General features: G+C 41.6%; 1 protein-coding gene across 3 annotated transcripts in view; it reads left to right on the top strand.

The window, feature by feature from the left end:
- The window catches only part of fbln1 (fibulin 1), a 182,305-nt gene extending 169,510 nt beyond the window's left edge, over positions 1–12,795 (top strand). For all 3 annotated transcript variants that reach the window (XM_048548646.2, XM_048548645.1, XM_048548648.1), the window contains exon 18: positions 11,609–12,795. In XM_048548646.2, coding sequence (XP_048404603.1) covers positions 11,609–11,748 — 140 coding nt within the window. In that variant the 3' untranslated portion in view covers positions 11,749–12,795. The remainder of the gene's footprint in view (positions 1–11,608) is intronic.
- Positions 12,796–14,178: the final 1,383 nt, after the last annotated feature.

The raw sequence follows: 14,178 nt of genomic DNA, 5'->3' as shown, positions 1-14,178 counted from the left end.
AGCTGAACTCGTTCTCACACTCAACAACTTCTCTTTTGACTCCTCCCACTTCCTACAGACTAAGGGGGTGGCCATGGGCACCCGCATGGGCCCCAGCTATGCCTGCCTCTTTGTAGGTTACGTGGAACAGTCCCTCTTCCGCACCTACACAGGCCCCAAACCCCACCTCTTCCTCCGGTACATTGATGACTGTATCGGCGCCGCCTCTTGCTCCCCAGAGGAGCTCGAACAGTTCATCCACTTCACCAACACCTTCCACCCCAACCTTCAGTTCACCTGGGCCATCTCCAGCACATCCCTCACCTTCCTGGACCTCTCAGTCTCCATCTCAGGCAACCAGCTTGTAACTGATGTCCATTTCAAGCCCACCGACTCCCACAGCTACCTAGAATACACCTCCTCCCACCCACCCTCCTGCAAAAATTCCATCCCCTATTCCCAATTCCTCCGCCTCCGCCGCATCTGCTCCCACGATAAGACATTCCACTCCCGCACATCCCAGATGTCCAAGTTCTTTAAGGACCGCAACTTTCCCCTCACGGTGATTGAGAACGCCCTTGACCGCGTCTCCCGCATTTCCCGCGACACATCCCTCACACCCCGCCCCCGCCACAACCGCCCCAAGAGGATCCCCCTCGTTCTCACACACCACCCCACCAACCTCCGGATACAACGCATTATCCTCCGACACTTCCGCCATTTACAATCCGACCCCACCACCCAAGACATTTTTCCATCCCCTCCCCTGTCTGCTTTCCGGAGAGACCACTCTCTCCGTGACTCCCTTGTTCGCTCCACACTGCCCTCCAACCCCACCACACCCGGCACCTTCCCCTGCAACCGCAGGAAATGCTACACTTGTCCCCACACCTCCTCCCTCACCCCCATCCCAGGCCCCAAGATGACATTCCACATTAAGCAAAGGTTGACCTGCACATCTGCCAATGTGGTACACTGCATCCACTGTACCCGGTGCGGCTTCCTCTACATTGGGGAAACCAAGCGGAGGCTTGGGGACCGCTTTGCAGAACACCTCCGCTCAGTTCGCAACAAACAACTGCACCTCCCAGTCGCAAACCATTTCCACTCCCCCTCCCATTCTCTTGATGACATGTCCATCATGGGCCTCCTGCACTGCCACAATGATGCCACCCGAAGGTTGCAGGAACAGCAACTCATATTCCGCCTGGGAACCCTGCAGCCATATGGTATCAATGTGGACTTCACCAGTTTCAAAATCTCCCCTTCCCCTACTGCATCCCTAAACCAGCCCAGTTCATCCCCTCCCCCCACTGCACCACACAACCAGCCCAGCTCTTCCCCCCCACCCACTGCATCCCAAAACCAGTCCAACCTGTCTCTGCCTCCCTAACCGGCTCTTCCTCTCACCCATCCCTTCCTCCCACCCCAAGCCGCACCCCCAGCTACCTACTAACCTCATCCCACCTCCTTGACCTGTCCGTCTTCCCTGGACTGACCTATCCCCTCCCTACCTCCCCACCTACACCCTCTCCACCTATCTTCTTTACTCTCCATCTTCGGTCCGCCTCCCCCTCTCTCCCTATTTATTCCAGTTCCCTCCCCCCATCCCCCTCTCTGATGAAGGGTCTAGGCCCGAAACGTCAGCTTTTGTGCTCCTGAGATGCTGCTTGGCCTGCTGTGTTCATCCAGCCTCACATTTTATTGTCTTGTTTTCCTTATTCTTAGCATCTGTGCTGGCTTGGTCAAATATCTATTATTACTAATTGTGGTATCAAGGTTTTCAGATGAACAGATAGATAATTTGCAGACTATATTTATCTCCTATTTTTATAATGGGACTGCTCTACTTGAACGCCCTCCAATCCATTGGAGCTACCAGATTTCAATGAGCTTTTAAAATTATGAATCAAATCCTCACATGAAAGCATCCCCATTTTTAAACACACTGTGGTTTTCTTCGAGTGATTAGCGTGCCATCGTAGAATGTATTGCTCTTTTGCAATGCGGTTGACTTTTAACTACCATCTGGGCAATTAGGGCTGGGCACAAATCACTGAGGTAGCCAATGAGGCTCTTATCCTGTGAATGAATAGAAAAATTTACAAAGGGTGCATTGATTTCTTTGAGAGAAATGAAAAGTATGAATGATTCGCAAGAAAATATAGTGTTGTTTCTTTGACTTTGAAAAGTTGTAATGGAAAACCACTTAAGATATTAGTTGACAAAATGGTATAAAATGATACATGGCATAAAACGTAGACCTGGTATTCATGATAAAAGATGGCTGAAAGGTAGGTTTTAAGGATGTTAGTGTGGTACCCCAGAAAGGGTACTGGGGAATGGGAACATTGGGACTGTTGTTATTCTTTGCATTGCTAAATTATTTGGATTTACAGACAGGTAGATGGACATCAAAACTTGTGATGATTTAAAAAAAACACTGTTCAGAATTTAGTGAACTGAAAAGTAAGTAGGGATTATTCTAGATATAGAAAAATATGAGATTATAAAGAAGACAACCACCTCAACCCAACATCCACAGAACATAGAACAGTACAGCACAGTACAGGCCTTTCGGCCCACAAAGATGTACTGAACTTTTACTCTAAACCTAAGGTCCATGTAACTTCCACCCCTACCTTACACTATCATATACATATCTAACAGCCGCTTAAATGCCCCTAATAAGGCCAACTCCACTACTCTCTCCAGCAATGCATTCCACGACCCTACCACTCTCTGAGCAAAGAACCTACCTCTGATGTCTCCCCGATATCTAACTCTACTCACTTTAAAACCATGCCCCCTCATAATAGCTACCTCCTCCCTAGGAAACAGGCTCTGGCTGTCCACTCTATTTATACCTCTGATCATTTTGTACACCTCTATCAAGTGAACAGATTTATATTGTCAAATAACTGTCAACATTCATACCACATAGTTGTTACATAAAGGCTAGGAACTAGGAGAAACATAATGCTGGCCATCAGCAGTAAGAGATACAGCCATCAATAAATTAGGAGTTATCCTGGATTAGCAACATGAACACTAGTTTCAAGTACAAAACAAAGGCTTGGCGCTCTGTGATGAGTGACTCACATCCTAACTCTTCAGGCATCTTCATTATCTTAAAAGCTCACATCAATAGTGTAATGGCTGCTGCTATTACATCACTCTGGAAACTCAAAATGACCCAGGACAGAGCAGCTTCTTTGACAGATGCCCGGATGTCAATATCTATCTTGTTCCTCAGCGGCATATGGTGTCTGCAGTATGGACTGCATTGTCAGGCAATTCCAACCTACCCTACCTAAATTCATCAGGACAGCACCCTAAGCACAAGGATGCAGCAGTTAAGGTGGAAGACAGCCACTAACCCCTTAGAGTCACTAGTATCAACACAATCCGACAAAGATTACTGATAGCCCTTCTTTATTTTGTTATAATTATGAGGTTTAGCTTTTCTTATATTTTGGATTGTGCCTTTAAACTTCAAAATTACAATGAATGGGTTGCTATAAGACAATGTGACAACATTCTTGCTTGTACTTTGTCTCTATTGAAGTGGCAGTAAGATTAATGTCTTTAATGAGTGCTCATTGTAGAGGACACCTAACAACATCAAGTCAGAAGTGCATTAGCATAGCATTGCATTTTTATCTCAAACATTCCCCTTTTGATACAGAATAAAAACACAAAAAAGTGCACTGTCATGTACGTTGTGAGTTATTCAAATCATCCGCTAACCACAAAACAGTTCTTTTAGCAATCTGTTATTCTTGTTAGTCTTCACACATGCATTGTCTTCAAATCATGCCAGCCTCAAATGGCACAAGAGCATATTTTCATTGTTTATTCACTTGGGTAATGTTCCTTCTTCAGAAGTGTAATTTCTATTTCACCTGTTGCTGCCACAGTAACTGTTGTTCTGCCATGCCACTGTTGGGGCATGGTGGGCATCTAGGTTTTGACAGTTGATCCACGGCCAATGCAGTTGGTAAGTTTACATCTTTCTTATTGGGCATTTGAGGAGCAACTTCTCTTATTATGTATGTGCCTGCATCCCTCCTTTCAATTCTTTAATATAATTACTTTCCTTCGTACTATTTGATGCCATCTTGGGCTGTCAATTTATCTACATTGCCTAATATTGTTTAGTGGCCACAGAAGTATTCCTGATGCTTTTAGGCTAACCTTTCATCACCATTTCTTGCAAAAATTGGGGTGTAGCATCTTATTGGATAGATGCTTAATTTGAACAAGGGGCTAGTCTAGCAGATTCGATGTGTCTGCTGTGTTGATGACATCCAGAGCACATTAAGCTGCTCCTTCATTTGGAATCTGGGGATTTCGCATTCGATCATAATGTCCTCTATTGTATCCATATAGAGTGCTGCTCTCAACAGCATGTTAGCAATGTATATCAGTTTTTCCCTTGTTTGTGTGCCACATTTAGTCAATATCTTAATGACGAGAATCAACCATTTGCTGTACAACCATTTGTCTCTCCTGAGTTGGAAGCAGATTTTAGAAAGCTGCTGTTTTTATACCTTTTCACTTGCTACTTACCATCCTTCATGTCCAGGGTAGTAAAAGTTTTGCCTTTCAAGTTGTGAAAAAAATTATTTGATGGTTAACATGGAATAGTGAGCTCTCTTCAGGCCTTTATTTAGATCTTTTGAATTGATGTTTACTCTCTCAGCTTTTCAAACCGTTTCACTGCTATCATCTTGCTAGTTCATTCTGTAGGTGTTGTTGCTTTCTTTCCATCTCTATCTTTTCTTTAAAACTACCTCTGTGGGCAACTGGAAATTTCCTTGACATATGCTGAATTGATCTTGCATTCTCATCTCCATGAAGACATCCTAAACTTTGAAAGATATCATTGTACTGCTCTAGGATCAGTTCCATTGTCAAAAGTCTGGTGTGCTACTTCTCATTGAAAATCTTTTTCGTGCATGTTGAGGATTAACAGTCCAAGCTTTAAACTTGCTCCAGCTGAGACAATTGGCTTTTGTTTGCAGTCTTGGACCTGTAACTCCCGATCTTCATTCTTATCATAATGTTGTCTTCTCAGACTAAATGTCCCCTTGTTATATGTCTGATGCAATCATGTAGCTTCAACATTTCAAGGATTTCATTTTAGATCATCATTTTGAACAATTTTGCACAAGCCTGTGAGTTCCAATGTCAACCTGACACCTTACGTTGACTTGAGATCCTGTTTCTGCAGCCATCCCTCGAACACTCACAAACCATGTATCACCACAAATTTGAAGGAACAAAACTGTTGTGTGATGCAAAATGATTTATAACATCTAAATTGAATCAGTTGGGCCAACGGATGATAAGTGGTGTGGAATAATTTGTCAAAATCTTCAGCTGAAATCTCTTCAGTGGTCATCTGTAACTATTTTCAGAACATAAACATCCTGATTCATGTTCATTACCCATCCCCACAGTCTGGCATCCTGATCTGGATGGATTGCTCCCAGCATAGCCAATCTATTTTCAATCACTCACACTTCGAGTTAAGATACTACTCATCATTTGTCTATTTCTCAGCTTATCATTAGCAATTGATTTCTCTTCATAGCCCTTTTGTGCCTCTCTTGGCATGTATTCTGTTCACTCCTTCCTCAATCCCACCCCTGTCATCAGCATAAATTCTACCACTTCCTAACTCTTTCAGTTCTGACAAACGGTCACTGGGCTCAAAACATAAAGCTTGTTTTTGTCTCTACAATGCTGCCATACCTGCTGAGTTTCTCCAGCACATTCTGTTTTTTGCCATCTGCATCTGGTTATTGTGTTTCATTCTGGCCAAACCCTTGTGTGCAAATGATTCGACTTTTTGCGGTAAGAACATACTAGATGTGCCTTTCTCCACTCTGGACATGCCTTTTATCCTTCATGTGATATCCTCCACAATATTTGTACCCTGCCCTTTTATGTAATTTTCCTCCATTTTTGGCCTGAAATGTCTAACAGCATGATGCAAGACCTGAACATTCCCAAGTAATGATTTAGAGCCTCAGTACCTCTGCATATGTCTGTCACAAAATATGCACCCTTGCTGCAGGATCTCTTATGTTTATCACAATCCTGTCTTTAATTAGATCATCTTTTAGTTGCATAAATAAGCAGATTCTTTGAGCTGTGTTAATACAATCACATACTGAAAAAAGGTTGAGGCTTACATGACAACCATGACATTGAGTCAACACAAGGCAAGACTAGTCAGGAGTAATAGCAACCTGGTTGCTGATTAACTCCAGTTGAGGGCATAAGCACTGAATCACCAAGTACCTGGTCTGACTTCCATGTCAACAATTCTCAACATCCAGCTTGCTTGGTGTATTGGTTGGATAGGAAACTGAAAAATAATGGGGTGAGTTTTGTGCCATTACTAAGGTGCATAATAAAGTCTTTAATAAACAAGCAATAATTCTCCTTAATTGGCTATTGCTGCTGCCTCACAAGGAAGTTGTCACATTGTGTGTGAAAAGCGTAAAAGTTGGAATAAGCTGTCCCCAGTTTCAGGATAGACCTTGCTGGGCTTCTCGTCTGAATCTGCCATGAATTGCAGTATAGTTGCACAATTGCAGACTCTTTAAGATTCCACCTCTTAGTTTTTTTAAGTATTGAACCTTGTTGAGAAAATATGAGTACATATATGTCAACCTAATGTTAATTGAATATCAAATGAGTTTCTACATGGTCTGTTTTAGAAGTATGAAGTATGTTGTGGGCATGTGGGAACATAGAACATAGAATATTGAACATAGAAAATTTCAGCGCAGTACAGGCCCTTCGGCCCTCAATGTTGCGCCGTACTGTGAAACCAACCTGAAGCCCATCTAACCTACACTATTCCATTATCATCCATATGTTTATCCAATGACCATTTAAATGCCCTTAAAGTTGGCAAGTCTGCTACTGTTGCAGGCAGGGCATTCCACGCCCTTACTACTCTCTGAGTAAAGAACCTACCTCTGATATCTGTCCTATATCTATCACCCCTCAATTTAAAGCTATGTCCCTCGTGCTAATCATCACCATCTGATGAAAAAGGCTCTCACTGTTCACCCTATCTAATCCTCTAATCATCTTGTATGTCTCGATTAAGTTGCTTCTTAACCTACTTCTCTCTAACGAAAACAGCCTCAAGACCCTCAGCCTCTTCTCATAAGACCTTCCCTCCATACCAGGCAACATCCTGATAAATCCCCTCTGCACCCTTTCCAATGTTTCCATATCCTTCCTATAATGCGGCGACCAGAACTGTTTGCAATACTCCAAGTGTGGCCACACAGGAATTTTGTACAGCTGCAACATGACCTCATAGCTCAGAAACTCAATCTCTCTACCAATAAAACCTAACACACTGTCTGCCTTCTTAACAACCCTATCATTCTGGGTGGCAACTTTCTATGCACATGGACACCGAGATCTCTCTGCTCATCCACACTACCAAAAATCTTACCATTAGCCCAGTACTCTGTATTCCTGTTACTCCTTCAAAGTGAATCACCTCACACCTTTCCGCATTAAACTCCATTTGCCACCTCTCAGCCCAGCTCTGCAGCTTATCTATGTCCCTCTGTAACCTGCAACATCCTTCCGCACTATCCACAACTCCACCGACTTTAGTTTCATCCGCAAATTTACTAACCCATCCTTCCACGCCCTCATCCAGGTCATTTATAAAAATAACAAACAGCAGTGGCCCCAAAACAGATTCTTGTGGGTACACCACTAGTAACTGAACTCCAGGATGAAAATTTCCAATCAACCACCGCCCTCTGTCTTCTTACAGCTGGCCAATTTCTGATCCAAACTGCTAAATCACCCTCAATCCCATGCCTCCATATTTTCTGCAATAGCCTACCATGGGAAACTTAGCAAATGTGTCACTGAAATCCATAGACACCACATCAACTGCTTTACCCTCATCTACCTGTTTGGTCACCTTCTCAAAGAATTCAATATGGCTTGTGAAGCATGACCTACCCTTCACAAAACCATGTTGACTATCCCTAATCAAATTATTCCTTTCTAGATTATTATAAATGCTATCTCTTGTAATCCCCTCCAACACTTTACCCACAACTGAAGTAAGGTTCACTGGTCTATAATTACCAGGGTTGACTCTACTCCCCTTCTTGAATAAGGGGACATTTGCTATCCTCCAGTCTTCAGGCACTATTCCTGTAGACAATGATGACATAAAGATCAAAGCCAAAGGCTCTGCAATCTCCTCCCTAGCGTCCCAGAGAATCCTAGGATAAATTCCATCCGACCCAGGGGACTTACCTAGTTCCACAGCTTCCAGAATTGTTAACACCTCCTCCTTATGAACCTCAATCCCATCTAGCCTAATAGCTTGGCTTTTTTCCTGTGTGAATACTGACAAAAAATATTCATTTAGCGCCTCTCCTATCTCTTTGGACTCCACACACAACTTCCCACTACTGGCCTTGACTGGCCCTAATCTTACTGTAGTCATTCTTTTATTCCTGACGTATCTATAGAAAGCTTTAGGGTTTCCCTTGACCCTACCTGACAAAGATTTCTCATGTCCCCTCCAGGCTCTTCTTTAGCTCTCTCTCTTTAGATCCTTCCTGGCTAACTTGTAACTCTCAAGTGCCCTAACTCAGCCTACATGCCTCATCTATATAAGCCTCCTTCTTCCTCTTGACCAGAGATTTAACTTCTTTAGTAAGCCACAATTCCCTCACATGACCACTTCCTGCCTGCCTGACAGGTACATACTTATCAAGGACACGCAGTTGCTGTTCCTTGAACAAGATCCACATTTCAATTGTGCCCAGCCCCTGCAGTTTCCTTCCCCATCCTGTGCATCCTAACTCTTGCCTAATCGCCTCATAATTGCCTTTTCCCCAGCTATAACACTTGCCCTGTGGTATACACCTATCTCTTTCCATCGCTAAAGTAAACCATTATCACCAAAGTGCTCATCTACCTCCGAATCAAACACCTGACCTGTTTCATTACCCAGTACCAAATCCAATGTGGCCTCGCATCGTGTTGGCCTATCTACATACTGTGTCAGGAAACCCTCCTGCACACATTGGACAAAAACTGACCCATTTCAAGCACTCGAAATATAGCTTTTCCAGTCAATATTTGGAAAGTTAAATTCCCCCATAATAACTACGCTGTTACTTTTGCTCCTATTCAGAATCATCTTTGCAATCCTTTCCTCTACATCTCTGGAACTTTTTGGAGGCCTATAAAAAACTCCCAACAGGGTGACCTCTCCTTTCCTGTTTCTAACCTCAGCCCTACTACCTCAATAGACGAATCCTCATCAAACGTCCTTTCTGCCACTGTAATACTTGACTAACAGTGCCACCCCAACCCCTCTTTTACCACCTTCCCTGATCTTACTGAAACATTTAAACCCTGGAACCTGCAACAACCATTCCTGTCACTGCTCTGTCCATGTCTCCGAAATGGCCACAACATCAAAGTCCCAGGTATCAGTTGTCTGGGAAAATGGAATAGGTATGTGTCAGGTGGCAAGGCTAAAGCCTTCCCACTAACATGCCATTTTATCACTTGAGAAAATGTGGCAGACAGCCTGGCCACCAAAAGCTCAGTTAGGCCACTTAAATCGTCGTGGCCCAGTCACCTCTGGCAGGGACTCTGCATTTCGGGCATTCTTTAGCCAACCAGGCAGACTTGGGACTGCCTGCCCTCTGAGTTTGCTTGAACTTCGCTAGTATCATCCTGACTGGCCCTGCCACTACCAGAACCACTTACCCACTCATGAGAGAGCTTGCCTTTCAAGGTATTCTCATCCTGCACATGCATTCTTCATGGTACTGTTGGGCAACCATTCCTTCCATCAGGCCAGCAGCTCTTCCAATAACTACCATCTCCATGTGGATGGCAGGCTTGGCAACAGCAATTTAATTGATTATTAATCTGAATGCAAGGCCCTGGAACCCACCAAAGCTGAGCTATTTCACACTTTTGCCAGGACCGAGGTGCCTAATACTTCCAAACAAAATCCCAGCCTCTGCTTCTGGAATCGCCGTTCTGGAGAGATCAACCTAGAGCCCATTTACAAACATTCATCAATTTCTCAGCTTTTGGTTCTCTAATTAAAATAATTTTCATCATTTCTTTACACTTCTTTTTTGAGTGTGACTCCAAAATATTTACTTGATATTTATTGTGCTTGATGGATATTCTACTTGCAATTATAAATGATTTAAGTCTATATACACACATATGCAATGTTTAAACATTTGTAAACATTTCCTGGCAAATGTTTCCATTGTAAATTTCTAGGTCCGCATTTATAACAATTTCTGATGTATGCTTCTATAAGGATTGGAAAATTTTGTCAGTCTCAGAATACAGCAGTACTCTATTTGGATTTTGGTCTTGGGGTCATTGGCATTGGTTCAAGAAGTGGGAACACAGGTGATGCAAATCAATAGACATGGTTCTGATTGGCACTGAGGGAGGAAAATTTGTTGAGTGCTATGCTGTAGAATGGAAGCAAGCCTTACATCTGGTAGCACTGGGAAAGTTGACGATTCTGAATTACTGAAGCCATTGAACAGGCCAGTCCAGCACGCTGAGAGAGTGTTGCTGGCTCACAACACATAGGAAAGGATCTTAGGTGTGAACAGCATCAAGGAAGTATTGGATGTTTCAATGCTGTGGAAAGTAGAATCAAAATCACCAACTGCTGTGCTGATACAAAAGTTGAGTTCATATCTCGTACTGGTTTTCAATGCTCAATGTACTATTCTTGTCAAATGTAGTTGTGAATACTATTAACAAGCACAGACATAAAAATGAACACCATAGTATCTGACTGGATAAATTATAGGATCCCTACAGTGTGGAAGCAGGCCATTCAACGCTTTGAGTCCTCACCAAACCTCCAAAGAGCATCCCACCCAGACCCGTTCCCCTACTCTACAACCCTGCACTTCATGGGCAATTTGTGTGACTTATCCACCTAACTTGCACATCTTTGGATTGGGAGAGAAAACATGAGCACCTGGCAGAAACCCATGCAGACACAGGGAGAATGTGCAAACTTCTCACAGACAGTCACCTGAGGTTGAGGATTGAACTTTGGTCCTTGGTGCTGTAAGGCAGCAGCGCTAAGCACTGAGCCACCATGACACCCCAAATGTTTGAAAACTCCACACGTACCTTGTCATCACTGAATTGAAAGTGTACTTAAATTACAAAAGTAAACGTTACAGTCATGTGAAACTCTTGTCCACTAACTGAAAAAAAAGTTAATATAAGAATTAACAAGAAAGTGATGCTGAAATTAGCTTAGTGAGTTGCTGCAGTGTATTATGTAGAGATAACATGCTAGAGTCACAGATCAGTGACAAAGCGTTTTTGACTAACAATCTAGTCAATGCTCAATGATGTTAACGCTTGTTAACATTTTAACTGTACTAGTCCAGGCGAGTGTTAAGTTGCCCATCAGACAACTGAATTGAATCTTGTACACTGAAAAGATGTTATGAAGGGAGCTTCTAATTTGGCTCATGGTAAAAATTACAAGTTGGTAAAATGGAGTGTCTGCTTCGCGTTCACCTTCCCTTTCCTTCCCTTCTAGGTGTCGTTCGACTAGTGAAACCAATTATTGGACCATTCACTTCCACCTTAAAGCTGGAAATGGACTACTATTTGACAGGACAACTGTCTCATCGCAACATTGTCTACGTTACCATCTACATCTCGGAATACTGGTTCTAAAGGCATTCTTCATGCAAAGATAACCTATCCAACCGGCCACAGATGTAAACCACTGAGTAATACAGGAAAAATTCTTCTGTACTTCACTTCTGCTCCTTAAACATCAGCATCAGTATGATTAGAATGCATTAAGCAGAGTTGCATACGTATCAAAGGTCTATGTTTCCTCTCAAGTTTATATTCAGAATAAAACTTTTTTTAAAAATTCACTTCATTACATTCATATTTTTGAAATAAAGTTCTACCTTGAACAATTACATTTCAGTGTACAGTAAACCAGAGAGATATTCAGAGTCGGATGGTCTTGAAACCTGAAACGCAGACAACTGAGCAATGGCTCATCAATTTCCTCATAAATAACCACAGTATAACATTTTTGGAATGCATGAACTATTTGAACACAAATTGCACTCGAACATTTGTCAGATAAAACACCGGTTGCTGCAGACTTTCTCCTTTTAATAGTTTACACTGCTCTGAATTTGTTCAAGTTTTTCTACATCAGTTCAGGAAAATTACTTGTGCTAAGCTAGGTTGATGAGCAATATTCATTGCTCCTACAAGCTCCAAATACCTTAATAAAACCGCCGTGTTCCTAATATATCATTGTTTCCCAACACATGAGTTTGGAGATTCCTGGGGAGATATAATCAGAAAGTTACACACAAAATTATGCCCATTTATGCACCTATTTTACCAATGGCCATTTAGGCCCAAACTTTCAGCCAATCTCAATAACAAATATAGGTACTTAAAAGTGGGCGCAAACAAAATAAATAGAAATCAACTTGAGGACTGTGGAATGCACTGAACTGGCACCATATATTGAACATTTAAATTTGAGAATTAAAGTTTCATGCCATCTAATTAGACTATTATCCACACTTGCTAAGATCATGCAAATATTAAATCTTTTCAGATTTAATGATATTTCTATGCATAACACAAAATGCACCCAAAGAAATGGAATATACAATGTAAATCTCTGTAAGAATAACTGTATTTTGAAAGTCACTTAGAAAATTACAATAAAACTCAAGAAAAATTGCCTTGTTTCTTGCTGTGTCTAAAATTTTGAATGTGAATGGCTGTTCAGTTTAAGGATATCACCACTATATGAAACAAGAGGCACTTGGGCATAGGGATCATCAGAGGCGTATAAAGGAGTACTTGGATTTCCTTGATTTTTCACATAAAACATTTGCTTTATGTCCTAATTTCATGTATTCTCTGGGTGAAAATACACAGAAAATTCCACGCTTTGCTGTTCACAACTGTTACAAACAGAGGCAATAAATGCACCTGCATTTGGAAATAAAATTGTACTTGTATGCAAACTGTCAGCATGAGCAAAAGATATGCTATTGTTTATTTTTTAAAGACTCTTTTGCTGTTATGCATGATTGATGTGATGTTTCTAACATGTGATAAATTCTTGCAGTTAGGTGAGTCAGACTGTGCAGGCAAATTTCCACAAGACTGCTTGTGCTATTCTTATAAAATAATATCTAATATAGTATTTAGCATAAATCAATAGCACACAAGCTCGCATGAATTAATCATATTTCATGAAGTACCACAGAATGTTTATTTCCAATTTAAGGGAGACAAAGAAAAGCTTTGGGGTTTCTTTACATTGTCCATTAAATGTTTAAATACCATTCAAGAGATGGTGCAAATGAAATAATAACTACTGCAAAGGTTTGGAGTTCCCAGCTTTGACCATAGGTATTTTCAATCTCAATGAATAAGAATGTTCAGATTTCCAAAAAATTATTAACACAATATGGGTAATAGAATTCTTGGTGTAGTTCTTAAAGTGAAACTGCAGAGGTTAGGGGACTGAGGCCTTGCGTGATATGACATTGTAAGTAGCCTGAAGGTGTTAGACCTTCAAAAGGAAGAGTCTGCTGTCGACATACAAAAAAAAAGTGCCTTTTATTCAAAGATTTGAAATGTCTTTTAGTCTTTAACTTATTTCGCACGAAATGTTTTAAAATGGAGTGGAAGGGAAAGAGGATGGGAAGTTTGGAAGATCCCTCAAAACCTCTTCATCAACTGGACCATAAAATATAGTGATATTTTAAAAGGAACTATTCAGCTAAATCTCTTTCAGTGCATATAGGTTTTTAAAATTTACAGAACAAAACTACAAAAACAATGCAGCATTAAGATTTATCAATCATCGAAACCCAAAATGTGGTAATCACTGCTGTTACACCCATTGTTACTTATGTCATGTGGATGGCCACTTTGTTTAAATACGAAATCAGCTTCACTGCCATCTAAAATGTTGCTGATAATATATTTCTTGAATGACTTGAAATTGTCACAAATTTCACAAATCCTCGAAGACAGCTAGGGAGGGGGAATGAATGCTGGCCCAGTCAGTGACATCACATCCCATGTAAAAAACAGAACTATTCATAC

This window comes from Stegostoma tigrinum, chromosome 18, assembly GCF_030684315.1.
Source record: "Stegostoma tigrinum isolate sSteTig4 chromosome 18, sSteTig4.hap1, whole genome shotgun sequence".
Lineage (NCBI taxonomy): Eukaryota > Metazoa > Chordata > Chondrichthyes > Orectolobiformes > Stegostomatidae > Stegostoma > Stegostoma tigrinum.
Note: the sequence above shows the minus strand (reverse complement) of the source record. Positions and strands in the feature narration are given on the sequence as shown.